The 27,100-nt window shown below is 39.6% G+C and overlaps 1 protein-coding gene across 4 annotated transcripts; it reads left to right on the plus strand.

The window, feature by feature from the left end:
- Positions 1 to 1,725: 1,725 nt before the first annotated feature.
- On the plus strand, positions 1,726 to 27,100 carry PLA2G4F (phospholipase A2 group IVF). Of its 4 annotated transcripts, XM_039705483.1 has the most exons (20): positions 1,766 to 2,985; positions 7,306 to 7,378; positions 8,819 to 8,955; positions 10,209 to 10,337; positions 11,754 to 11,794; positions 12,380 to 12,422; positions 13,479 to 13,545; positions 13,836 to 14,005; positions 15,678 to 15,791; positions 16,155 to 16,192; positions 17,142 to 17,277; positions 18,319 to 18,455; positions 19,519 to 19,741; positions 20,272 to 20,386; positions 21,457 to 21,594; positions 22,057 to 22,164; positions 23,019 to 23,213; positions 23,543 to 23,709; positions 24,747 to 24,933; positions 25,584 to 27,100. In XM_039705483.1, exons 1-20 carry the CDS (start codon positions 2,875 to 2,877, stop codon positions 25,811 to 25,813), a joined length of 2,559 nt encoding a protein of 852 aa, XP_039561417.1. In that variant the 5' UTR covers positions 1,766 to 2,874; the 3' UTR covers positions 25,814 to 27,100. The 4 variants fall into 4 exon arrangements, with proteins under 4 accessions (XP_039561419.1, XP_039561420.1, XP_039561418.1 ...); XM_039705485.1 differs by lacking the exon at positions 25,584 to 27,100 and having other exon boundaries at positions 1,726 to 2,985; positions 23,533 to 23,709; positions 24,747 to 24,882; XM_039705486.1 differs by lacking the exon at positions 25,584 to 27,100 and having other exon boundaries at positions 1,726 to 2,985; positions 23,572 to 23,709; positions 24,747 to 24,882.

Genomic DNA, 27,100 nt, shown 5'->3' on the forward strand with positions numbered 1-27,100 from the left:
CAAATCAGGAAATTATAGATTCACAGGTTTGCACTTGCTTGGGCTGTAGGTCATAGAGTAGTCTGGTGTTGGAAGTAGAATATAGATCCTCAGTTTTTTCATTCTATAGCCATGGACTTCACCAGCACAGATGAAGTCTCCGGTCTCCCTGTTCACAGAGTCACAGGATGGGTCAGGTTGGGAGGACCCAGAGTGGGTCATTCATTGCAAGCTCTCTGCTCAAGCAGGGGCATCTCCAGCAGCTTGGCCCCCAGCCTGTGCTGGTGCCTGGGTTATTCTTCCCAGGAGCAGGACCCTGCATTTGCCTTTGTTGGATTTCTGACAGTTCTTCCCTGCCCATCTCTCCAGGCTGTTGAGGTCCTTCTCAAGGGCTGCACAGCCCTCTGGGGGATCAGCCACTCCTCCCAGCTTTGTGTCATCAGTGAGCTTGCTGAGGAGGCATCTGCTCCTTCATCCAAGTCACTGATGAATAAATTGAACAACTAAGTATATTGGTGTTTATGAAGAAAACGAAAAAAATCCCCAACAAACAAATAAAATCCTATCCTTGCTTGCATCCTTTCAAATTTTTATCTCTTCTACTTGAATACTGCATCTCAGTGCTGCTAATGCAACCAAAAGGGGTCCCTTGTGATATCTACACATGTTTTAAATAATGTATAATATAGTTGGTGATGATGTTGTTTAATGCTTTCTGATAAACCCCAAAACTGCAATGTAGATATATGTCTACCTTTACCCCATGGGCATACAAGTCAGAGCAGAAGTAAAATTACCAGGTGGGAGGCTTTCTTTGCCTCATCTTTTGATGTCTTTGTGCTTGCTTGTTTTCTTAGTCTGATGGGAAATAACAAAACCAAGTAGTTTCTCTGGATATTGTTTGTTATTAAGACAACAGTGTCTGTGGATGGCTAAAACTGCACACAGACACTGCAAATGATCTGTTGTTGACCATGAAACAATTCTCAAGCATATGTTCTAAAGAGCTTTCAGTTTTTCTTGAGCGATTGAGGAGAAATTCTGTAAAAGTTAGATCCCTGTGCCAAGTGAGATTTCATTGGAAGAGGAGAGTGTCAGAAGGCAGGTAAGCTGGATTTGTGTGCAGTTGGGCACTCAGGACAAAGTAGAGGGTTTATCCACTGCCTGTAATAAACTAGAATAAGTGTGATTTCTCCATGGTACTGTGAGGTCACCTCAATTTTCTTGTTTATAGTCAAACTGTTAGATTAAATGTAAAAAAAAAAAAAAAAGCACACTTATGGTTCTACAATCTATTTGAAGACAAATAAAACCTAATATGATAGTCATAGAATTATTTGGGTTGAAAGGAACCCTAAAGATATTTTAGATTCAAGTCCCCAGGGCCCCAACCTGGCATTGAACACTTCAGGGATGAGACATCCACAACTGCTCTAGGCAACCTGTTCCTCACCATCTTCTAAGTAAAGAGTTTTTTCTTAATATCTAATCTAAGTCTTTAAAGCTGTTCCCCCTTGTCCTATCACTATCTGGTAGTGTAAAAAGTCACTCTCCCTCTTTAAAAGCCCACTTTAAATACTGGAAGGATTTTATGAGGTTTCCCTGGAGCCTTCTTTTATTCAGTCTGAACAGCCTGAGCTCTCTCAGCCTTTCATCATAGGAGTGGTGCTTCAGTCCTTCGCTGTCAGTGCAATGGTGAGTAGAAAAGCAAAGAAATAGCTGTTTCAGCCCAGTGTCTGCTGTACCATTTAGTAGGACATGAGGGCTTAAGAACAGCTGCTGGCTGTTTCACAATGGCATTGTTTGTTTTTGCCTGTGTTGACTCTTCATTCTGTGAATTCACCACCTAGTGCTGACTTGTTTGTGTTTGAAATGTCAGTGCTTATTCTTTTCTTAATTTTCTTAAATTCTAGCCTAGTGACTGACACTAATGACAGGAAATGATTAATGAATGGGACCTTGCTGAGAATGTGTCACATTCTCATGTTTGCATGGAGCTGATGACATGCTGCATTACTGGCTTTCATACATTTTCTGTCACTTTAATTGTTGTAACACTAAAGCTTGGTACTTGGTCTGCAATTCCAGTTTATAAATTTCAGCTCTTTGATAAAATGCTTCAGTGAGACAACTGTCAGCAGCTGCTAATAAGATAATCACTTTTAGTAAACTATTTCCTTCACTACTTAATTATTTTTTTAAGGTGTGATATACTCTTACAAAAATCTGTCCTGTCTCTTGTAAAGTTTTTTTGAGAACTTTTGGTGGAAGAATTAAGACTGCGTTACATGGAAATGAAGAAAAAGGGGAGACTTCTGCAGGCTGCTCAGAGAGGGGAGATGTGGTGGGGAGTTGATATTCCCTGAGGCATTTTATGGCAGACCAAACTGTGGTGTCTGCTCTGGCCTCCCTGAAACTGCTCTGAACAGTGACAGTCAGTGACAAACTTTGCTTTACTTCAGGCTTGTAACATGGCAGTTTTTTCTATTTAAAAGTACTGGTAGGTGTACTGAAGCTCTGAAAAGGATTTGAAATGGCCATAGTTGTGCATCAGGTTGTTGGAACTCTCGAAGAAAATCTGGATTGGGGATTTCGGTGTCTTGGCTGGATCACAAAGTGGTGGCTCCTCCCGCCCAGGGCTTCCCTGTTTGGTGCTGCTTTGCTGCCCTTATCTTGTAGCAATATTGGAAAAACCTGCCAGCGAGGTTTTGAGCCGGCTTGTTTGGCAAGTGTGGGCCACACCTCCGCTCTCACGGCTGGAGCACAGCCCAGTCCTGCGCAAGACTGGGATGAGCCCCTGGCAAGCAGCGCTTCGCAGCCGGGCGCCCGCCGACTCGCCTTGCTCTCTGGCTTTCCCTGTCAGACTGTCTGCAGAGACAGCAGGACATCTTCTCCATGTTCCATGAGGTGCTGCGGGGCCCATTTCCGCCCAGAGTGCTGCCTTTTCTGGCAGCGGTGCTTTTCCAAAGGAAGGAGAGGAAAGACACTGGGTTCTGTCACTGGCGGGTAAGAGGAATCATGGTGCTGGCTCGGAGATGGCATTCCTTGGCTGATGTGCTCAGGAGGGGCTTCTTGTTGTGCATGTATGGAAAACCTGTCCTGCACTTCTGCAGGAATGAAAAAGTTTATTGTTATCCACACTTTTCTCTTCATGATCATGTTAATGGAGATTTCAGGCTTTTATTAAATTTAGGGTCTACTTGAAGAAATCCAGAGTGGATCTGTGTTTCCTTAGGTTTTGGGGAGCAGAATTGAGCTGATGTCAAGTACTTTTTTGGGGGGAGAGTCCAGAATACTGCACATTTCATCAGTGAAGATAAAATCATGCTCATGTGTTTTTTTGCTAAATAACCTTTACTACAGTTGCCTTCTGTTCTGCTTTCTATCTTCCCTTACAGGGATTAATGGTCTCAGTCAGACAAAGACTAATGATGGCTTCAGCTCCTGTTCATAATGCAGTGCAACCACAACAGATAAAGTGGTTTTGTGGTGTTTGTCCTTTAACTAGAATGAAATAATTTCATTGTATAAGATGGTTAGGCTAATAACTTCAATTTTGAATTGAGCTAAATGTTTATGAAGGAGCTTTTGGCTGGAGATTTCATCTATATGCTGATCACCCTTGTTGTATCCTATCACACCAACCCCTCAATATACAACATAAAATTGAGGTGACCATTAATTGTCACAACTTGCTGCTTGTATAGCCTTCTGCACTTCTGCTTGCTGTGTGATAGAAATAAACCTGTTGACTTCTTAATATTATTGTTTAGTACTTAGGAGATCAGGTTAGAAGAAGCTCATGTTAACCTCCATTAACCTGTAAAACAATATATTTTCCCTCAGGCACTCGCTGTTTAAATTTAAAAAAATTAACATTACTTAACAAAATTTTGCTGGCTGCAGGGAGAGATTTTAGTATTGACTAATTGATAGCAATTGAGCAAGGGGTAGGGCAGCAGATCACCCTTTTGGCTTTGTAGGTAAATTTAATGCAATCAGTGAACACCAGGTTCACTGTCAGGTTATTGTGGTTTGCCTTTAGATTCACTTCTAAAGGCAAACAACAATAACCTGACAGTGAACCTGGTGTTTGCCACTGCTGTTGTGTTACTGAGCTGCTGGCACTGCTCATGTCCTGGCTAACTTGAGTCCTGCCTGCCAGGAGACAATGGCTCTTAGGGCTGGGTCTGCGAGTCTCCTGAGGGAGGAGGGACAGTGCAAGGGGTGCCCAGGTAAGGCAGGGATTTCCCTTGGTCTTTATAAGCAAGCTTGTGACTCTTAGCCACAAGGAAGGGAATGATGTGCAGCAGTGTTTCTTTGGGAGCAGGAATAAGATGGGGAGAAACTGCTCCTTTGGTAAACTGGACATTTCTTTGAGCTGCCTAATTTTCCCAATAGCTGTGAACACAAAATATGTCTTAGAAGTTGTCTTTCTATTTGCTATGACAGCATTTCTGTAATGAATCTGGCAGGCTTATGCTGAGTCCTGCCTGCACTGAGTGCTGTGGGGTGGATCCCAGCACTTACTGCCCACTGTATAAAGGCAGGTGTCCTGGACTGTGTGAAAGTAAAGATTACTGGTCCTATAGCTGGGATGCCTTGTTCTACAGTCACTTCCAGCTGCATCAGCATCTTCTCTTTAGACCAAAGGTACAGACAGTTTGCGAAGGTATGTGAAAATTCAGCCTTGTACTCTCATTTTAGGATTTAGGATTTGAAGGGGGCTTTTGTTTTTTTTGCTTCAGATGCACTCCTGAGCTCTGGAAAAGCAGTGATTCTGAAAACCACTGAAATGCAAAGCAGAAGTTAGCTGCTTGCATCAGTCACATCCATTGGTAGGCTGCCAGGCAGAGTGCTACAGGCGGAGCTGTCATCAGTATTTGTTGTCCATTTCCCATATGGATTTCTTGCCTACCTTTTCCCTGATTATTCAGATAGGGCATATCTGATACTCCCATGCTTCATTACTCTGCAAGCTCACCTGCAGCATGCTATGACCTTGTTGTGCCTTTGCTAAAAGATAAGTAAAAGAGGCACATGAGGAGGTTCTGGCATAATTGATTGCACAGGCTTGAGAGCACAGTGACATTTCTGTTGAGTTGCATGCCCTTAAATTATGATCTGCATGTGGAAAATGTACCCTCAGCTGTGTAATGACTGGCTGCAATTTGAAGGTGTTAGAGACCTTTGGAAAGGACTTTCTTTTGAGCATGTAAGTACATTTTGACAGATGGTGTGCAATAAAAGAAGGATAGGCTATCATCATGGTGCTCTGTGCTTACTCTGATAGTTTCTGATTTCCAAGCAACAGCTATGCTATGTGAATGAAGACTGCTTTCACAGCCTTGGGGGTGTGATTATGTAGCTTTATATCTCAACAAACAGAAGAGTTGCAGGAACTTTAGGAAGTTGGTGAGAATAACATACACAATCTTGACTTTCTATCTATTCCCCGAGTTGATGAAGTAGAAAGGTGGTTAGCCTTTGCCTGAGAAACTAGTGTCAGGGATTGACTACAAGAAAGGTGATTAGGAAAGGTTTAAAGATGAAAGAAACTAGCATCTGAAGGGTGGAAGTCATGGTGAAATTAGCTGTGAAAGCATGTCTTATTCAGAGAAACAAATAAAAGAAAGAATATCTTCAACATGTCATTTCTACAAATAAGTGTCTTTAAGATTAATAGCAGCATAACTGAAGTTTATTTGCACAAATTTAATTTAGTACCTGCATGTGAGAAATCTTAAGTGACTCATGTAGTTTTTGCTCTTTGCTTGCTGGTCAGGATGGATGATGCTTGCTTAATACAAAAATGTTCAGTATATTGCATATGCCTTGGTTTTATTGTGTTGTTCAAACCCTGTTTTGCAAAAGCTGGCAAGTATCCCCAAGAGATGGAAAATAAGGAAGACTCACCAAGAATGTGACTGCTTAACAAACATAGTATAATTCCATTTATCAGATAAGGAACATTCAAGAAGAGTTTAACAGTTCAGGATTCATTGGTTTCTGTGAGATCCAACTCAGTGATATGTAGGCCCAACATTTTTATAGAATATTTCAAGAATCATAGAATTGAAAAATGGTTTGGGTTGGAAGGGACCTTAAAGGTCATCTTGTTCCAGCCCCGCTGTTATGGGCAGGGGCACCTTCCACTAGACCAGGTTTCTCAAAGCTCCTGCCTGGCCTTGAACACTTCCAGGACAGGAATGGGTATTCACAGCTTCTCTGGGCAACCTCTTCCAGTGCTTCATTTGTCAATCTGCAGTATTGTGTTGTAAGCAAAGATATTGTTGAATTTAATTGTAAGTGATTACTCAGCATATCTAAAATTAAACTCTGGTCTCAAGCTAACCATGTTGAAAATTGTGAATGTGAAGTAATGCCCATTCTTGAAAAGCATTTTGAAAATGTGATTTAAGAATAGGAAAAGTTCTTAGCTGGCCAGGATTGTGTCATAACTGATGAAAATGAGGCAATAAAATTCTGTTCCTAAGCCTTACACAATTACTTCTGTGCAGTTTCTGTACTAAATCACCTCAGGCAGTTCTCTCTTGTTCCCTGCCCTCCCCCACTTCTCCTTCATGATATTCTAGGATCTAGTCAGACTTTTTTTTCCCACTTCTCATCCTGGCACTTAGATACTAATATTGCTTTCCAAAAATAGTCTCCCAGAAGCTTTCAAGAGTAAGGATTACATTTTTATCTGTGCTGGTGAAGTGACCTGCATGTTTAGAATGCTGATACCAGTTAGCAGTCCAGAATGAAAATGAATTTAAGTTTTGTCTTTTCTAACTCAAACTGCCATGAAGTGTTTTGGCAAGCATTTTGGGTTTTCTTTTCTCATTGTAAACAGTGTGTGCCTTTTATGTCTTTAGACTCTGCTCTTAAGATTCTTGCCATGTCTGCTTTTCCTCATGCATTCATGTGCCCTTGGCCAGTACTCCTGAACTAGCTGTCATGAGTGTGTTTGAGCAGCTTTAGCACCTGTTTCTCACTCAGCAAGAATGTACTAACAAAGCAATTAAAAACTGATCTATAATTGGAGGACTCCCTAAATAAGGGGATTTTCTTACTTTCTGAAGTCCACGAGGTGTTACCCTAAGACATTGCTCTTGCATTGCCACAAAGGAATTGAGTTTCCTTCTAAGTTCCTTTAGTTGTCCTCCAGGACACTGAAAGTGCTGTGTGTGTTCCCAAACTGATTTGTTAATAGCTCAGTTTGGGCTGGCTGGTTCTGATCCATTTCTCTGGTCTAATACTAGTGTGGTTACAGAACAGGCATTGCAAGTGAGCTAAATGATGAGCTTGTTTCTCTCTTTTCAGTGGGAAAAGCACCCTTACTACAACCTAACAGTGAAAGTCCTCCGAGCCAGAAACATCAAGGGTACAGATGTGTGTAAGTATTTACTCAAGGCATTATGAAAACATGTTGTTTCTTGGTGCATACCTCCAGCACAGAGAGCATTGTTAAGGCAGCCTCTTATCTACACGTATTGCATTGCCTTTATGTCTCAATAAAAGCTTCTCATGTAAAGTATTATATATAGTATATTTATATAGTATATAATACTATATAAATATATATGCACTAATATGTATACTAATTTTTATATATATTACTAATATATAGATATTAATTTACTATATAAATATAGTACATTTATATATATAGTATAGTATATCTATGATATAGTATGTCTATATTTCAAAAGTTTAATCAATCTGCAGATTAAGCAGCTGCAGCTGTTCTTACTTTGCAGAAACAAGATCAAGTAAGTCCTGGTAATGTTTTGCTTCCCTCCTTTACCTCTTATACTGTGGCTCATTCTGTATTCCTTTCTCTGGATTCAGCCTTCTGGGTATGGCGAGTTTCACCCTTGCTCCTGCTGAACAGTCTTCCTGAAACTGGAAGCAGAAATCTTTAATTCTGGCTTTCAAATGTTTATTTTCTCAGTTGTTCTAGTGCTTTATTCCATGTACCTGCTATTTGTTTGTCATTGCAGACTTTAAAGGAAGTAGGTGGTTGACTGCTTCCAAGATAAACTGCTTTTAATCTGTTCCTGGTTTTGATAACATGGTATATATTCCCTCCCATTTACACACCTGTGTAAAGATCTCAGGGCTGTTTGGGGCATTTGGATATTTAAAACTCATTTATATTAAATTACTCCAGATTAAGTCAAGTAAGATAATCTGCCTTAAGTTTATATCTGGCATCCAGCATTGAACTACTTGGAATGCCAAATAGCTGTTCAGGGAACAGAAAAGCCTCCTGAGAAGCTGAGGGCTAGAATCATGTTGTGAAGAGTTCTTTTCTATGGCCTGTCTATTCAGCTGGAGTGAAGAACAGTTTCCATACTTGAATTGTTGAAGGGGCCCTAAATGGAAGGGCTCTGAGACGATAATTTTTTTCAGGGAATGGAAACAGCCCAGCTCCTGGCCTGACTAAACAAGGGTACAGCAGTAGTGGATGTTGTCTCCTTGGACTTTAGTAGGCTTAGGCTCTTTCAGTGGTGCCCAGGGATAGGAGAAGAGGCAATAGACCTGGTATCAGCAGTAATCTCTCTTAAAAAGATGATTTTCCTAATTTTAAATGCTAGCATTTTTTATTAAGGACTTCATGATTTTGATGAATCAGGAAAAAGAAATACAGGCACCTAATATTCAATTTGCTTCTGTTTAAAGACATTTACTTCATTAAAGGCTTTTGCTTTAGATGTCCAGCCTTAAGTTTGCACTTTTCTATGATGTAACGAGATCTAGAAAATGAGGAGCTCATGGGAAAGAGTATGTTTGACTAAAGCTTTTCTGGTGTCTGTCTCACTCTCTGCTGCAGTGTCCAAGGCAGACTGCTATGTGGAACTAAAGCTGCCCACTGCGTCTCCCAATGTCTCCCGAACTCAGGTTGTTGACAACTCTGAGAACCCAGAATGGAATGAAACTTTCCAGTATCGGATCCATAGTGCTGTCAAGGTAAGGACACTCTATGGAGCAGATTAGACTACTTGTATATTTGTACTGGCTTGCTTTTGATACTTCATTCAAAACCAAGGGTTCTGTATTACCCTCAAAACTAGTGCTGCTTGTAAGGTGTTAGTTGTCTTCAGTGGTACAAAAAGCTGTACCAAAACTGCTGTGTTTAACTGCTCTCAAGTACGTTGCAGCTAGAATTTTCCATAAGCATCCTTATGACGCATCTCAGGAAAGGGAAGTTATGGCAGTACCTGGTGGAATTCAAGGAAATTCCTTGATTAATCAAGTTCCTATTTGATGTTTTCTTCTTCTTTCACAGGAACTAAATTTCTACTCACTGCCACGTAGTTCATTCAGTCAGGTTTTGCCATCAGTTCTGATGATTGAGAAAACCAGATTCAAACTCTTGGGTAGAGACTGTGCATCTGCTCTCTATGTAGGACTTAATACAGTATTTAACAAAGTCTTCAGACGGTCAGCATTCATTCTCAAAGCAGACATTGATGGTAGGGGGAAGGAAACTGTACTTTAAAAGATCAGTTTTAGTGGGGTACTAGTGCTTTGAATAACATCCCAGGCTTTGGAATAAGGTCTCTATTGACAAGAAATATCCCACCTCACCTTTCCACAGTGGTTGGTGACAAATGTGGAATGGTAATTGACTTGACTGGTAAGAAAATTGAAAGCTAAACTTTAGGGTGTGGGATCTTTTTCTTTCCCTCCAGGCTCATGAGACCTCAGCCTGGTTACTGCTGGAGACTGCCACCAAAATTCCAAGTTCAGTCTTGTCTCCTTGAGAACTAGTTGCTGCAAGGCTATTATTTGGGTGCCATATCTCCTCACTGTATCTATTTCAGTTTCTCTTGAATTTACCATCTCTGAGACAGTGCTGAGCAGGAAGTGATTGGTCCCTATAACATCCTGGACTAAATCACCATGAAAGAGTGGAAAAGGCTGTTGCTTCCTCAGGCAAATCTGTGCCTGGAGCTGGTGGAGAGCACTGCCACATGAATTCAGATGGGACCTCTCTGTAAGTGGGAAGCTGAGAAAATACTTTAGCTAAATGGTGTCAACTAGGAGAATTTTTTGCTTAACTATGCTGTAAGCCCTGCTGAAAATACTGACTTTTCCTTAGGATTGGGAAAGAGGAAGGGTATTGATTAATGCACAAAGTGTCCACTGTATGCAGTTCCCCAGGTTTGTCAGTGTTTCTGCCCCTTCATCTTAGGCTGTTTGTTTCTTTCTGCTTTTAGAACATTCTGGAGCTGACCCTCTATGATAAGGATGTCCTTGTCAGTGATGAGCTCACCTCTGTCATCTTCGACGTGGGGGGCATGAGGCCAGGGGAGCCCCTGCTGCGCACCTTCAGCCTGGACCCCGAGGTGAGCCCCTGGCTCAGCTCTGCCCTGCACAGAGCTGGCAGGGCCTGCTGGCTGGTTCATCTGTATGGAGAAGCCAGAAGGGAGAGATCAGTCAGCTGGTGATGACAGCACATATGGTTTTACTGTCAACTGAGATGTTTCCAAGTTCTCTAGTAACTTCATTTGTGTGTTTTCCACAGTCCTTGGGATGCTCCAGCTAAATGAAATTTGGGATTACTGCTGTCTTTCAGGAATGTTAAAACATCTTTAAATGAAATCAGTTTTTCATGAGACTTAGCATAAACTGGTTTTAAAGTGAAAGGCATTTGCAGTCAGTAATCATTGTAGGGACTGTCTTATTTAGTTTGTCATCATCTGTTTGCAAAAAAAAAAAAAAGTTTATTGCTGCAAAGGTTACCTGATAAGTCAAAAGCCTAAGAGATGTTTATTTTCCCAGGGTTATGTTCAGTACATTTAACCTCTGCTTCATGAAGATGGTATTGGTGATCAGCTGCTCTCAAAAGCAGCTGTTCTCCTGTTTATGGACTTAGAAGACAGCCTGTTTTATGTCTGTAAAAGCCACATCACCAGACTGATCTGTTTTGTAATGCCACAAACACATTGCTACAATAGGTCTAGAGTAAAGGTGACTAATGATGTGTTTTCTTGAGAAATAGGGCTTCAGTGCTGTTGGTGTGGTCAGAAGCAGGCTAACTGGTGTGCAGTTCACAGAGAGGTGTTGGGCAGTGCCACAGGCACTCCAAATCATTCATGATCATGGGAAGAGGCTTAGTAATTCCATTGCTCCCAGTAGCTCTATCCATTTGCTGAATGCTTAAGTCATCTTGATCTGTAATTAAGAGACTGGAAATTTCAATTTCAGCAAAGACAATGATTCAAAACAGATTCTAGTTTGTTACTTTAAAAGCTGTGTTAGGCCTGGTATCAAATATTTGCTGTATGCTATGGGAGGAGAAAAGACTTTGGTTAGAATGAAGTCTGTGGAGGACAAAGACAGCAAGGAGCTAAGAGTGCAAGTGCTTCCCAAGAAATGGGAAGAAACCCAAAGCATCATGTAGAAGTTGTTTGCAGAGATGATGCTGCAGTGGTTCTTGAGACAGAGGAAGTTTTTTTCTCTAATCAGCAGAGTAATGGATCTGGGAGACAACTCTCACTTCCGTGCACTTGTGTCTTCAAATGTAAATGTGTCTGGTCATACAGGATGTGTCCAGCAGAAGAGGAATATTTAAAGGCTAAAGGCTACATTAACCATTTACAAATTTAATTGGAGCTTTTATAAAAGGAGCAAATGCAGTTATTTTAACAGGAAGTTGCTGTTACTATGTAACAGGAGAAAAGCTTAATTTGTTGGAAAAAATGTGTTTTATTATATATTCAGGATCAAGGATCACCCACATCCAACTTTTATTTTCAAAGGCTAATGAAGAGCTGGATGTAGAGTTTTTCTTGGAGAAATGGTGAGTCTTACCTGAAGAGCTGATTGCGCTCGTGCTCTGCAGATCTGTTACCAGTTGCTTTTTTTGTGTGGGGATAGTCTTGCTCATAAAAAGGATAATACTTCATAGTTCTCTGTGGTGATTGAGTTGATTCACTAATGGCTGGCCAAAATTATCCTTAATACTCCAGTCACCAAAATTTTAGGGGTAAAATGAAATAAAATTTTGCTGGACTTCATGGGACATTCGTGAACACTTTCTGGATTAGTTATTTGGGGGTGGAAAGTTTCAGTTAACCTTAAAAAATACACAAATGTATACTTTATCAATCTGGTAGTCTATCTAAGGTCAGCTTTTCTCTAGATTATCAAAATAACTGGAATGGGGAGATCCTATAGCACATGCTTATATTTGTAGACAAATTTTTTTCTTCAATTTTTCCAAGCCCCCATTCTTTTGTGAAAGGAAATATACTTGCTGTTTCCCTGCATCTCCCACACCGAGGACCTTTTCATCCCACTGCTTATTCAGCCAATTCGTTTGTAAAGTAGGATGAAGCAAAATTAAAACCAGTTGTCATTTACAACAAACCTCTTGCTTTCACAGCTCAGATGCCCCTACAGAAGTATTGACCAATGGAGTCCTTGTGGTGAGTACATGGAAACCAGAATCGTGTGTGCTGTGATTTACTCCTCAAGATAAGTTTCTAGTGGAAAGAGAAGGATTTTTGAGTATTACAGCCCTACTTCCAAACAGCTCCTATTCTCTCCAAGATCTGCCTCTCTCCTTTTCAATTTGTTGATTCAAAAATCTTCCTCAATTTTTAAGCTTGATGCCAACTTACAGAAAGCTGCAGATTTTTTTTGGAGGTGTTTGTTTCTTTGCTTTTTCCCTGTCATAACATTTGTAAAAAATGTCTTTAGCAGGCAAGTGAATCTTGAAGATTGTACTGTGTTTTCTAGACTAGATGCTGCCCAGAAAGAGTCCCTCTTCTTGCTTTAACACATATTATTTCTAAGCTTTTGTCAATGCCATTATTAAGTAGGGGATCACTTCCTGTGTTTTGGGTTAATAAATCTAAGAAAATAATTAAAAATAAGTGTTACTACCTCTTTGCTCTCTTGAAAGAAAAGGGACTGTAGTCATGCTTTTTTTTTTTTTGTAAGGAGAGAAGCATTACGGTTGAAATTATGGTTGAAATATAGAGTTTTAACGTTTTTTCCCCCTGAAAAATTGGTGGCATTTAACAGCACATTTCTGAAAATTATTTCCTAGGAAGGAACCTTTTGTGTTCTAATTTCCCTCAGCAAGTCAGTCTTAATTCAAGCAGTGGAGTAGTTTCTTATCTTTTAGGGCAATTGTGTCAAAATCAATCTCTCATCTACTGTCCTAGAGGGTAAGCTGATGGCTGAATAGACAAGCTGGGACAGAAATTTATGAAGTGCTTGTAACTGTGAAGTACTGGGTGTAAAAAGCCACAGTTCTTGGAATAGAAAGGATGGTTTTTATTTTGAAACAAAAGCTAATAATCCTGTCCTACTGAAACAAAATTTGGTCTTTATTTGAAATAACAAAACAATGCCTAATGGGTTTTTTTGACTGTTTGCAACTGTAAACCTACAACTGATATAGTAGGTGAATTAAACATCTAACAAAGAAGTGTGCTAACAATTGTGTGACCAGAGCTGGTTTCTTTTTTTCACAGGTTCGTCCTTGCTTGTGTCTGCAAGGCACTGTCAACAAAGAGGAAAACGCCAAAGAGAAACAGCAAGGTAGGGCTGCCCGGAGAGTTTAATCAGGACTACTCTTGAACATGTTTGTTCCTTGAGAGGGAGGAGAGACTTGATTCTCTGTCTATGTAGTGCGTTTTAATTTACTGGCTACAAAATTGGCTGTTAAAGTAAATTTTGCATTTATTTTCAATAATTAATAATATTGGGTATTTTCTACTGGGTACCCCACAATAGAATTTTCACTTGTGTTTTCATGGTCTCAGCTACACTTAATACTTGATTTTCAACAAATGGCCCCTATAGCCTAAACTTTTTTTTCTAATGCACAGGATGCTGTGAGGTCAAGGTGTCTGTCCCAGGGGCATATCAAAAGCAGTTGTCTATTCCTTGGACACCAGACAATGAGAAGGATTATGGAACCTCATTTGTCTTTCATGTGGATAAAGAAATGTGTCCAGAACTGCAAGTGGAGTTGCAGCAAACTATGTCTGTCCTACAGGTAAGCATCCATGCTGATTCCATAAAGCTTACAGAGAGATAAGTTTTCCTCTATTGTTGTGTTTTACACATTATCTCTTTTTTTTTTTTTTTTTTAATGTCGGGTTATGCATTGGATCTTTGATGTTCTGTAAGGAGCTGAAATTACCTTAAGAGTCTATGCTCCCCAAAGATTTAACATCTGTTCAAATTCAGGGATTAAGAAAATGTTACTCTGTACATGCTTGCTACATGTAGTCGTCTTCACTTTCACCTTTTGAGATACTCTATATGAATTCTTTTCTATTAGAAACTTGTAGATCAGTTGCAGAGGTTTATTTAGGTTTGTCTTTTACTTTGCAATTTCTCCATGTAGTGACTGAATATTCATTCTCTAAGAATGAGAGCAAGGAAACTCTTTATTCTATGGTGTTTTTTATCCCAACAAGTAATTGGGTAGCGCGATTGCAAATGGTGATCTTGGCTAATGTAGGGGTAGCTATGGAGAAGAGAACACAAAGAAGGACATGGAAGAACAGCTTTGCCAGGGAGTTTGTTAGGCAGCAAACATGAGCTGAACAAAGAGACCTGGGCTTGAGTGATCAAAACCTCAGAGCCAGGCAAGTAAAACACACTGTAGAGGTCAACTATGGAGACTGCCCCAGGTGGTGAACCTCTGCTAGCCAGCTCTGGTAGTTAGCAGAACATGCTCCTCCATCAAGTGGCATAGACCACAGAAGTCTTCAGTCTGACCTTTTCTCTCTTATCAGATGTGAGAGAGTGACAGGAATGTTGTAGTGTTTCTTGCCCTGTACCTAAATGCACGTTGTTTGCCCCTGTTAGGAAGAGGAGAGGGAGCTTAGAGGGACATTGGTCTCAGGACAGCCGTTGTTGGTCAGAAGACGCCTGTGGAGTCCGTGGGTGGTTCCTGGCCTGATTTCAGCTCTTGGTGGGAGAAGGGTGACAGCCTGGTTTTGCTCTAAGGAGCAGTGTCCTCCCGAGGGCTGAGCCCTGAGCTGGTGTGTGGGCTCCAGCCCACCTGGAGGCTCTGGAGGTTTGCGTGACCCTCTGATATGAGGGGTTTTTAATATTGCCTCTTTACATTTAGGAACCTGCACACAGTTCTGTATTATGAGATCTTGCCATTTGCTACATGACAGAAAATTCAAATATTTCCTGGCAAGCTTTAGTTCGCTCTGGTTTTAAAGTTTTTTTAAAAATTATATACTGCCTTATTTCGTATATTGTGGTATTGTTGATGTATGTGTTATGCTGCTACCTTTTTTGGTATCTTTTCCAAGTCTTTATTGGAAGATGGAAAGCAAGTTTGTTTGTGTGTTTTCTGACACATGCCAGAACAAAACTATTTGTGGAGGAAATTTTGTACTTGAAGATTTTCTTAAATTATGGCAGACAGGTATATTAAAAAAAAACCCCAATAACAATAAACAAAACACCCCTAAAACTAAACCAAACAACAACAACAAAGAAACTATTTGAGTGAATGAAATACCCCTGCAAACACTTGCCAAGCAAAAAGCAGAGTGCCCTCAAAAAGCGTTGGACATTTGGTAATAATATTTGGTAAATATTTAGCTATAGTGATATTAAGAATTGTTTGCTGTTTCAATGTATGAAAATAATTTTTCTAAACTTTCTTCTGTGAATCTCACATAAGATTTTGTTTTTATTAGGATGGTGTGAACCCTGATATTGAAAAGCACACTACAGTTCTGGGACTGGGGACTCTACCAGTTAATTCCCTTCCTATTGGAGAAAAAGTTGATAGAATCCTTTCTTTGGGAGAGGTATTGTCAATATTTTGCTCTTGCTGTAATGTGCATGAGATAACCTTTTCCTCTATTGCCTCTAGGTGTTTGGCAAGTTAGGCAACATGTGATTGATTCTCAGGAGTGCTGTTTTCTCGGATGTCTTAGAATGAAGTAATGAGATTGCTCAGTGTGGTTCTTCCTAATGTGTTTTCATGGTCTTGCAAAATGAAGTACAAAGTTCATCAGTTTCTGAAGAAAAAAAAGTATTTTCGGGGTGTGAAAAGTATCAGAGGAGGAGAAAAAGCAAGACCTTGTAGAGGAAATAATTCATAACTTTGATTTTGTAGTTCTACCTGTGTAATTGCTGTCAACTTCAATATGTGTTCTCTCTTTTCACAGGGAAAAAGTTTGGATATGAGTTTGAAAACTGAAGAGAGGTGAGTGGGAGCCCCACTTGAAAATCAGGAAAGGTTTTTATTCTCATATAAAGGAACTGAGTGACTCTCCTTGCTGTTCTGGGGAGGTCTGTTCACTCCATTGTCCTCTTGGGATAGATTAAAGAAAAATATATTTGATAGGTTTTTTTGATAATTTTCTGGAGGCTGTGACTCTTTGCTTTGCAGATATTATCTATTGGATGGTGTCAATCCTGCTGACACATGTACAAATTTTGTGTTCCTAACCCTTAAATGTAAAATAGCTATTGATGTACATATTAAGTAGTTTTGTCATGCACAGGTATACCAGAATACATGAAGTGATGTAATGACAGACAGGCAAGGACGTATATGTGTGAAGAGCTTGAACTATAAAATGGATGAAGGCTGCAAGAAAGGAGTAAAAAGGGCAAAAAAGCCCCAGAAAACCAAGAAGTTGGCTTGCAAGTTGATAGGGTCATTTGGTATCCAGTCACCAGCTGAAGATTTTGCTCCTGTTTTACAGCCTCATTGGTATTTACAAGTTCATTGGTATTCAGTTGCCTCCTCCTGCCTCTTAAGTTCAGAATCTTCTGTTTTAAAACCCCTCTTCCCCTCATTTCATGGTCATATTGATACAGTGATGTCAAGTTGTTCCTCTTACAATCTTCTTCACAAAGAAGGATCTTGCTTACAAAGAATCTTTTCTTCCTTTGTGAAATTCCTGAAGCTTAATCTGAGTACTGTTTGACAGAAGCTTCAAATTTAAACATTAAAGGAGAATTACAATATGGAGAATTTAAATTTTAATTCCAAAAGCTCTTGTACAAAATAACTGATGTATACACTAAAATTTCACCTGATCCAGTTCAGATCTGCACCTAGATCGTGTGTTCACAAAAAATTGCATTTCCATACTGATTACAAATCCGACAAAATGTCAATGTTCTTTCCTTAACTTCTATTTCAGTTCTTGGGATCTTGATATACGTCTTGGTTTTGATCTCTGTAAAGAGGAGAGAGAATTTTTGGACAAAAGGAAGAAGGTAGTTTCTGAGGCACTGAGGAAGACTCTTCAATTAAAAGAATCCCCTCCAAAAGATGAGGTATTGAGCACAGTCCTATAGTGAGACTGGTAAAATCCTTGCTTGTAACCAACAAGATACATGGTTTGCATTCACTATGGTGGGAGACGGATCTCTGGTACATTTCAGTTTTGAAGTCTAAATGTTTTTATATCTCTTAAACTTTTAGGGAGGTGTGTGTGTTTTGGGACACAAATGTTGGAATTTCAGCATGTATGTACTGTACTGGAACTCTTGTATCTTGGGCTTTGTGCTTGGAATTGTGATGGGAAATTTTGTTTCGGAATGTTTAAAATGAAACTCACACCACAGGAATAGATTCTTAATTGCTTATTTGGGGAAACTTACATTTACATATCCTTGCTCAGTGGTATTTGGCTACTGTTACAAGGTTAATTGCGTCTTACATGTGTATTGTATGAAAGTAAATATGTGATAATATCCATAGCAATTTCAGTAAGTGACTGTCTCCAAGATGACTGTGCTATGCTTTATAGTAAGCAATATATTTCAATTACAAAATAGAGAAAGAAATTCAGCTTGGAATCAACCCAAATTACTTCTAATGTAGATAGAAATAAATGTTTATATCTCTATTTTATATCTCTACTTTAATGTTCTATTTGTTGTTCAGATGAGACTGAAATGGGGTTAGTTCTGTAATTTATTGGCCATCACTTATTTGAGGAAACTTACATCTACGTATCCTAATACCTTGCTCAGTGGTATTGGCTGCTGTTACAAGACTAATTGCCTCTTACATGTGTGTTGTATGAAAGTGTGTGATAATATACATAGCAATTTCAGTAAGTGACTGTCCCTAAGATGATGTGCTATGCTTTATAGTAAGCAATATCTTTCAATTACAAAATAGAGAAGAAGTTCATCTTGGAATCAACCCTAAAATTACTTGTAATGTAGATAGAGATATAAAATAGAGATATAAATCTTTATTTTTTTATGTTCTATTTGTTGTTCAAACGAGACTGCAGTGGGGTTAGTTCTGTAATTTATTGGCCATCAAAAGCCTGTGGTTGTGACTCCTGAGTTTGCTGTCTGCAGGTTCCAGTCGTGGCAGTGCTGGGCTCTGGAGGTGGGATGAGAGCACTGACATCCCTCTATGGCAGCCTGGCTGGGCTGCAGCAGCTGGGCCTTCTGGATGCTGCAATATACCTCTGTGGCATTTCTGGCTCCACTTGGTAAGCTACATGCAGTTTTGATTCAGAAACCTAGAGGTGAAATGGTAGTGTTGATTCAAAATAAGGCCAAAATTACATTTGTGCCATCTGTAGGCAGACAGCAAATCAAGTATTTTACCAGTTTTCACCTGTGAGTTCTTTTGGGGATCCTGAACAGTCTAAGAGATCCAGTATTGTGTCCAACCCGTTAGCTACTGGCTAAAATGATGAATCTGCTGCTTGTGCAAGTCTGGCAGTTGAATATTAGAATGTATTACATGAGTAAAACTGCTGTTAGTACTTCAGAGCACTGACTTAAAATCCTTCCTCATTCCCCTACTCTTGCCAGGAAGATAACTGAGGTGGTGCAAGTCTCTGAAAGCATGTCCATGCAGGCCACTAGGTCACCACCTTCCAAAACGGTGCAGAGGCTGAAGAGAGGCATAGCACTGTCTTGCCCTTTGATGGACTGGAGCAATGTGCTGAAATATTAGACATGGCTAGAATGTTCAGTTGCTCAGTTCTTGGAGCTTGTGGTGAAGTCATCCCTTGTTTTGTGAAATTATTTCACAGAGGAGTTGTGCAACCTGACAGTGTAATTCTTTCTTCCAAGCCTTGTGTGTTAAATTAGCTCCTCTGTACCTAGTTCTCCTGCCCCTTTTGGTTCAGACACACTTCCAAACTCATGTGGGCATCTGTTTGTACAGATAGTCAGTGGTCCAAACTAGCTTCTCTTTCAGTCAGACCTTTCTTCTGGTAAAGGCCATGGCCATGGCATCCTTGCCATCAGCCAGCATGTCGTGGTTGTTTTGTTCTGGAGTTAACATATGTTTATGGGCTGGTTCATGGGTGTTAGCATAGGATGCTTGGAACATCTCTGAAAGGCAGGTTAACAATCAGAACAAAGATGTCCTATAGCTGTCAGGGTTTTCAGCACAATTTAGAGTTCAGAGATCTTTTATTTATGGATTCTTCACTCTTTTAGCTAGACTTCTCAAGTGCTGCAGCACTAATTATAGCTAGTTAAAATTTTTGTTTACACAAAGGTCTTTATTACTGATGACATTAATAAAACCATTTTCAGGTGTCTATCAACACTGTATCGAGACCCTGACTGGTCACAGAAAGACCTTCAAGATGCAATCATAAGAGCTCAGGACACTGTGTCCAGCAGCAAAGCAGGGGCATTTTCCCCAGAACGACTGAAATACTATTTCCAGGAGCTGAATGCAATGGAGATCACTGGACGGAAAGTTTCCTTTACAGATTTGTGGGGCCTTATTGTGGAATATTTCCTGCAACAAGAGGTAAAAGAATTCGTGTTTGGATGTGTACTGCTGTTTGTCTTTCAAGTGGGAACTCTACCGAGCCATGTGTTTAGAGTCAAGAAACTAATTACTGTCCGCCTCTGTATAGGCTGTGGAATAAACATAGTATCTTCTTTAGTAAAGAATTTTTAATTCATACAGATCAGTGTAACAGAAAAATGCAGTGTTTATTTGGAATGACTATTATTAAAATAACAGCTTTTTTACTGGGCAGGTTAAGCCTGGCAGAATGATGTTGGTTTTGTGGAACAATTATTGTGCAGTATTTTCTATGTAATTGACATTGAAAATCAGAGGGATAGCTAATTCATTATTAACATTAAATATTCTAAATACACAGCTGCAGAAATATTTTGGACAAATCTAACCATAGACAGTGGAGAGGAAAAGGGGCTTTGGATTAGTAGTGTTGTTAATTAGAAATGCTAAGCAACAGCTACCAGTTATCAAACTGTGGGTACAGAATTTACCTGACTTAAGTGGGCTCCTCCTTCCTTGCTTGTGACCAGGAAGATTCATCAAAGCTGTCTGATCAGCAAGAAGCAGTGAAATGGGCCCAGAACCCTTATCCTATCTATGCAGCTGTCAATGTGAGACCCAATATGAGCAGTGGTGACTTTGCAGGTATGAACATAGAAATGTATTTTTGTTTGCTGAAGTCCACAAATTTATTTCATCTATCCAGCTGCTTGGGCAGTGAGCAGCTGATAACAGGAAACAGCTCAAGCAGCAGTTGGTAGTGCAAGAGGCAATAGGAAACTGATTGACAAAGTATCATTACCCTGATAGCAAAAGTCTTCATGGCTAAAATGGTGAAATGAGATTCAGAACTGTTGGCCACTCCACACGTTTTGCTAGAAACTGCCTGAAATTTTCAGGAGCTGAGAGGATTCCTGTATTACATATGCCTCTGTCTGAATCAAAGAATGAGGCCTTGGTAATAAGGAAACCACTTTGTTTTAGTGGTCTGAGTTATTACAGTAAAAATCTGAAGACTGGTCTATGAAGACCAGTATATTACTTCGAATATGATGCAACAAGTGGGGATGGATGAGTGAGACAGGAACACAAATGCTTGTGTCCATCTGTGTACCACGAGGGGACTTGTCTGTTTTATTCTGAGGAGTGTGTGTGTATGGCAGTGAATTCAATTTGGTCCAACCTGCCAGAGTTCAAGAAGGATTTGGATAATGCTTGCAGATGCATGCTGTGTTTTGTCAGGTTGATCTGTGCAGGCCCAGGAGTTGACTGGATGACCCTTATTTTTCAATTCTTTGTGGAGATCTTTCAAGCATGATGAGGAACTTTGAAAAGAACACAGTGGGTTAATCGAGTTTTCAAGCCAGTTCCTGGGATATGGCTCTTAGTGCAAAGAAAAGCTGAGAAAAATAGTGTGGCTTCCATTTTGAATGGAAGAGGGAGCCATCAAAATGGTTTAAATTAAAAGCAAAATAGGCAGGCTATTTCTGTAGTAACAAAGTCAAGAGGGAGCAAGATGGAATGAAAGCCTTCACAAGAGTTTTTGTTAATTATATGTATATAAAAACTAGAGCAGAGGGGCAGAGAAATCCATAGTGATTGTGAAAAGTGGGGGGAGAGTCCCTTCTGTCTGCCCTGTGTGAACGGATATCAGATAAATATTTTCGCTCATGTTTACTCTGAGATGAGTAAATATCCTGTTGGCTTGTTCTTAGAATGGTGTGAGTTCACTCCCTATGAAGTTGGATTTCGCAAATATGGAGCTTTTGTTCGGACAGAGAATTTTGACAGCGAGTTCTTCATGGGACGGCTTGTCCAGAAACATCCAGAGCCCAGGATTTGTTTTCTACAAGGTATGACCTTATGATTATGTTTAAATTATCACATAAGGAGATGGAAAGGAACTTTGCTGCTTTGGGAACGTATGAACTCAAGTCTGTGACATTTTTCCCTTCCAATGGACTTGAAGAAGTGAAACATGTTGATTTTTCTCCAGAGCTTTAGGTTCATAGCTGGTTCACAGTGCTATAGTCTGATGTCCTGAGTCTGCAAGAGCTGCCTTTCAAAAATGTCTACTGTCAGTCTTCCTGCTCTCTTACTGTCTTTTTTGTGATTTTCTCTTGGAAAATTTTCTGCATTATATTGTAACATCGTAATTTCTCACATGATTAACACCAAGGTTTTAACTCAAACTCTTAGAATAGTAGGGAATCAAGTGATAGCCCTCTCCCATGAAAAATGTTGGGTGAATTATAGGTATTTTGGTTCTGTGAAAAACCTTTTGAGTGTTAAATTCTTCTGCATTTCTCCTGCAGGAATGTGGGGCAGTGCCTTTGCTGCAAGCTTGGATGATATCTGCCTGAAGGTGGTTGGTATAGGACTGAGCTTTCTAGATTCTTTCAAAGATGTTATCAAAGTTGTAGGTAAGAACATACATAAAAAGAGTTGGATTTTTCAAAAGATGGATGATTTTGTAGTAATCACAAATAATATGATGCAAAAATGTGCTGTATGTAATTTTCAAGATTAGCACAAAGGGTGGATTGGGACAGATCTCTCTTATAGTGTGTTATTCCCTTTGATCACTTATAGAGAAGAAAAATAGTTTCTTTAGTGTACTTCCTCTTCTTTTGAAAAGAATTTTTATCTGACTTTGGCTAAAATTTGGGCTAGTTCTGGGAGCTGTCTTAAACACATTAAAGTGCAGGCATCATAATCCTGAGAAGAGGAAGAATAGAAGCTGGATTGCTAAACAGAAGATGGAAAAAAGAGGCTTTCAGTTTCCCCTATGGTTGTATGCTTAGTCATTGATCTCCATTTGTGCATTACAGTTTTAGAGGCTGGGACTTGTTCGTGTGCATAGTTATGGCCTTATAGTAACTAGTGGAAAAAGAGATTTTTTCTTTCCTCTGCCTTTCCAGCCCAGGTTCCCAGCACACCCCACCCTTTTTGTTTTGTGTAGTTATAAATCCTGCTGTGTGTGGTTGACTGATGTCTTATGTGACAGAAGTGGTTGTCACTTAGTAACAAGTGTTCCCTTGTGTGGGTTTGAAATTAATATGGGCAATGCTTTATGAGTAAAGCTTTTCCTGTTAAACAGGGCTAGTAAATCACCCACCTATGGAATATGCATCTCATCTAAATTTCATTACAATACCCTAATTAGAGGACAAATCCAGCCTTAGGATAACGGGTTATATATTGTACAAAAAGGCCTGATTGAAATGTTGGAGCTGGTATTTTGTGTGTATTCTGCATCTTTCTGTAACTTCTGCAGATGACTGCCGAAGATTCCATTTCCGAGACCCAGCACGGCTGAAGACCCGCTTGGTTACACCTGGGGGCCCGCTGTTACAAATTTTTCAGGATTTCTTCAAGTCCCGTGTCACATGTGGAGAAACCTTCAACTTCATGAAGGGATTGTATCTTCATAAAGATTATGTTAACATCAAGAAATTTGTGACTTGGAGAGGTAAAGGAGTTTATGTGTATCTGACTATCACAAAACATTAATACACTATATAATATCCCAATGGAACGTAAGTAAGCTTGACTTTGTTCTGCTGAAGCCAGGGAATTATATCCCTTCTTACACCATAGCAAAAATGTTGATCTACTGTATTTGTTCTGTCGTATAAGGCAAGCTGATCATCAGAATTTATAGGTTTGTCTCAGGTGAAAGTGCATGATGGAATGTGTTTTTTCTTCTTATAACACTAATATGAGCTTTGTCTATTTCTTCTGCCAATACACGTGCAATGAATCGATATATTTACTTGTGTTACTTGGAGTGTCTTACAGGTACTCACGTGGATGCATTTCCCAACCAGCTGACTCCCATGGAAGAGAGCTTGTATCTAGTGGATGGTGGCTTTTCCATCAACTCTCCATTTCCTTTGGTACTTCAGCCAGAGAGGGATGTGGATGTTATCTTGTCATTCAATTTTTCCTGGGAAGCTCCATTTGAGGTGAGAGATGTAGCTGAGCATTATTACATGAACATAAAAGCACAGAATCATACTCAGTGGCAGCAGATCAGATGAAGCTGGATACAAACACTAATCAACAAATGAAAATAAATCCTTATGTCTTTCATGGAACCACAGAATGGTTTGGGTTAGAAGGGACATTGCGGATCATCTCATTTCAACTCTCCTGCCATGGGCAGGGACACCTTCCACCAAACCAGTTTGCTTAAAGTCCTATCCGCCCTGGCCTTGAACACTTCCAGGGGTGGGGAGTCCACAGCTTCTCTGGGCAACCTCTGCCAGTGTCTCAACACCTTCACAGTGAAGGATTTCTTCCAAATATCTAATCTCAACCTACCCTCCTTCAGATTAGGGCTGTTTCCCCCTTATCCTATCTCTACATGCCCTTCAGCTCCTGTAAGCCTCCTTTAGTACTGGCAAGTCTTGTAAGGTCTCCCCAGTGCCTTCTCTTCTCCAGGCTGAACAGCCCCACCACTCTTGGCCTGTCTTCCTGTGAAAAGACATTTCAAATATTATTTTGCTATTCTTTTTCCTGTGAAGGTCATGAGAAAATAGGAAGTTGATGACAGTAAGAAGATTCAAAAATTTTTAGAAGCTTAAACAGATTGTTAAGTAAAATAAGACTATTTGTTTGGCCCGTAAGATCATTGTTACTTAGGTATGTGCTTCTAAAGAAAGAGTGGCTATTGTTGATTTTCTTCATGCAAACAAGTTATTTTCTGTACATTGAAGTGTTCATTATTAAGTGCAGAAAAGTCAAGGTGAATAGACTTAGAGTAGGAAAGCATAAAAATCTTCAGCTGCAATCTCTTGATATTTGTTGCAGTTCTGCTCTTCTTTCTTCTATGTTACTAGCTACAGAAATTGTTTTTGCTGATTTGAAACTGAGCTTCTGTTACTTCTTTTCTTTTTCTTTTTTTTTAATGCAAGTCTCTTTCCCTTTGAGGATTGTTGTTAGATGGTCTTAGAAGTGTTGCTGGTGTTCTATTGCAATTATCTTCTTCCTCTGGTAACAGGTTTTAGAGCTGACTCAGAAATACTGTGAGGAGCGGGACATTCCTTTTCCAAAAATCAAATTTAGTGAGGAAGATGAAAAGAAGCCAAAAGAGTGTTACATGTTTGTGGATGACAATAATCCAAAGGCTCCAATTGTACTCCATTTCCCACTGGTGAATGACACCTTCCAGAAATACAAAGCTCCAGGTAAGCAAGCTGCATCTTAAAGCACTATTCTAACAATTCTTTGGGTGTGCTGATGGGGAAAATTCAGTGGGGTCCATGTTCCTCTTTTGATTCTTCTTAATATTACTCTGTAATTGTTAAGCTGTTATTTACATTTAAGGCAGAATCAGTTTACACTAGTTTTTTGAAGGATAGGATGAGAGAAGAGGCTCACAACACCCCTTTCCCCACAAAAGTGTTTGCAGTAAACTACTTTAATGCTCATCTTTTAAGACTGGTATTTAAATTTAAGGGGCAAGGTATTCCTAGAGCCTGTTCATCTTGAGGTTTGTCTTTCATTTTAGTGTAGAGCAGCACTTCCAGGGAGAACTGAGCTTTATATTTCTTATTTTGAGCATAATAATCAAAGATGAACTTAACAATTTTTCACAATGGAAATACATTTTAGTTCTGTATTTTGGAGCCAAGTGGAAATAGAAAGGGAATACTTTGCCCCTTCAGCTTTCAAATATTTTGGAAGGAGCTAATATCTCTGAGGAGGAGCTTTGGAGAAAAAGTTAAATTTCAACAGAATTAATCTCTGATATCCTCCTAGCAGTATTCAACTAAAATGATTCTACTACAGCAGAGGGTTTTTGTGATATTTTTTTTTTCTTTCTTTCTTGCTGCAGGAGTTGAACGTGAGTCAGAAGAAGAGAAATCCTTTGGTGACTTTATCATTGAGTCAAAAGATTCCCCTTACCGTACCCTAAACTTCACCTTTGAGCCATATGATTTCAGCAGGTTAGTGGAAGTGAATCGCTACAATGTTCTGAACAACAAGGACACTCTCCTCAAAACCCTAAACTTGGCTCTGCAAAGGAGGAAGTTGAAGAAAGTCACCAATAAGTCAAATACATGAGCAGTTTCCAAGGCTGAGGATACCGAGAGGCTGCAGTGTACAAAAGCTGTGAGGTTCAAGACAGAACACTGAGACTGAGCAGCTGGAAACTCTCTTCCTGAGGAGGAGTAGTACACCTGACACTGAAAACTCATTCCAGGTTATGCCTCTGATGAAAACCCAAGGGATGTACAGTACAACATGGATGTTGCTTCCTCGTGTGGAGAAGAGTGAGGAATTACCCAGCTCAAATCACAGTGGCTGATTCCAGATGATTTGAGAGGTCTATACAAACCATTCAAGCATCTGGAGAATAATCTTCCAGACTCTGCTGAGTGATGCACCTCTTTTTGTCAGAGGTGTGTTGGTGTTTGAGGAAACAGATTCCTTCTATGCTTTTATATCTTGCTTTAGAACCTCCCTTCAGGAACTTCTACAATTTATGTCATCTTAAGAAGAATTCCACAGATAAAAATGACACACGAGAGAGGAAATGTCTCCTCTGGCTTTCACCTTGCTCCTGGCTGATGTCCATGTGCTTTCAAGACTAAACTGTCAGTACCTGCTTGCCATTTTGCCATTCATAGTTTCAGTTTCCTTCTTACCCTTCTCAAGGATTTTAATGGCTTTTATTCTCCCTGAGATTTTATACAGAGTATCTTATTTTGGTAAAAAAAAAAAAAAAAAAAGTTTGGTAAACAAGGAAATAAACATCTTTCATATTTAACAATAAAAAGCACATTGTGGGATTTTGTTACTACTTCGTATAGTTTGATCATTGTGAAATGATGAAACTATGATGAAAATGCCATAAGTCTCAGCTTTCTCTTTCTGTGTAAGAGGAAGGAAGGCTCCTTTGAAGGGTTTGAATTAGATATTTTTTCCTTACCCTTCAGCTTATAATTCACCCAGACCTTTGTTGAAGGAGTTTTTGTGTCTATGTATTTTAGAAATGTCAGTAGTCAAGGTAGGTACACCTTATGAATATGAATTAATAAAATAATGTAAGATGCTGCTACGCTGTGGGATAGGATTCACCTCACTTTGCATAAAGTGAGAAAAGTACTGAGTTATGCAGTTGGAAAATATGTAATGCAGAACAGTGGCAAACAAGAACTTTTGTGGCTTTTTACATTTTTGCACTTTTTAGCACTTACTTTTATGGCTTTTCTATCGAGCTGAATGTACCAATTCTGGATTTAGTACTGAGGACAAGAGGTTTGTCCTATGAAATTATGTGAGGGCTTATAGATCATTCTTAATGCATTTTTAATGTGTTCCTCTTCTAATAAATATTAGTTTTGCTGA

This window comes from Passer montanus, unplaced genomic scaffold (assembly GCF_014805655.1).
Source record: "Passer montanus isolate IOZ18808 unplaced genomic scaffold, ASM1480565v1 scaffold18, whole genome shotgun sequence".
Taxonomy (NCBI): Eukaryota; Metazoa; Chordata; class Aves; order Passeriformes; family Passeridae; genus Passer; species Passer montanus.

Bases quoted from the DNA above. Each gene is read 5' to 3' on its own strand.
- PLA2G4F (XM_039705483.1), top strand. From the start codon at position 2,875: ATGTTCCATGAGGTGCTGCGGGGCCCATTTCCGCCCAGAGTGCTGCCT. The intron at 11,795-12,379 runs GTGAGTCTTACC...TTGCTTTCACAG, and splicing joins GAGTTTTTCTTGGAGAAATG to CTCAGATGCCCCTACAGAAG. The intron at 19,742-20,271 runs GTAAAAGAATTC...GCTTGTGACCAG, and splicing joins AATATTTCCTGCAACAAGAG to GAAGATTCATCAAAGCTGTC.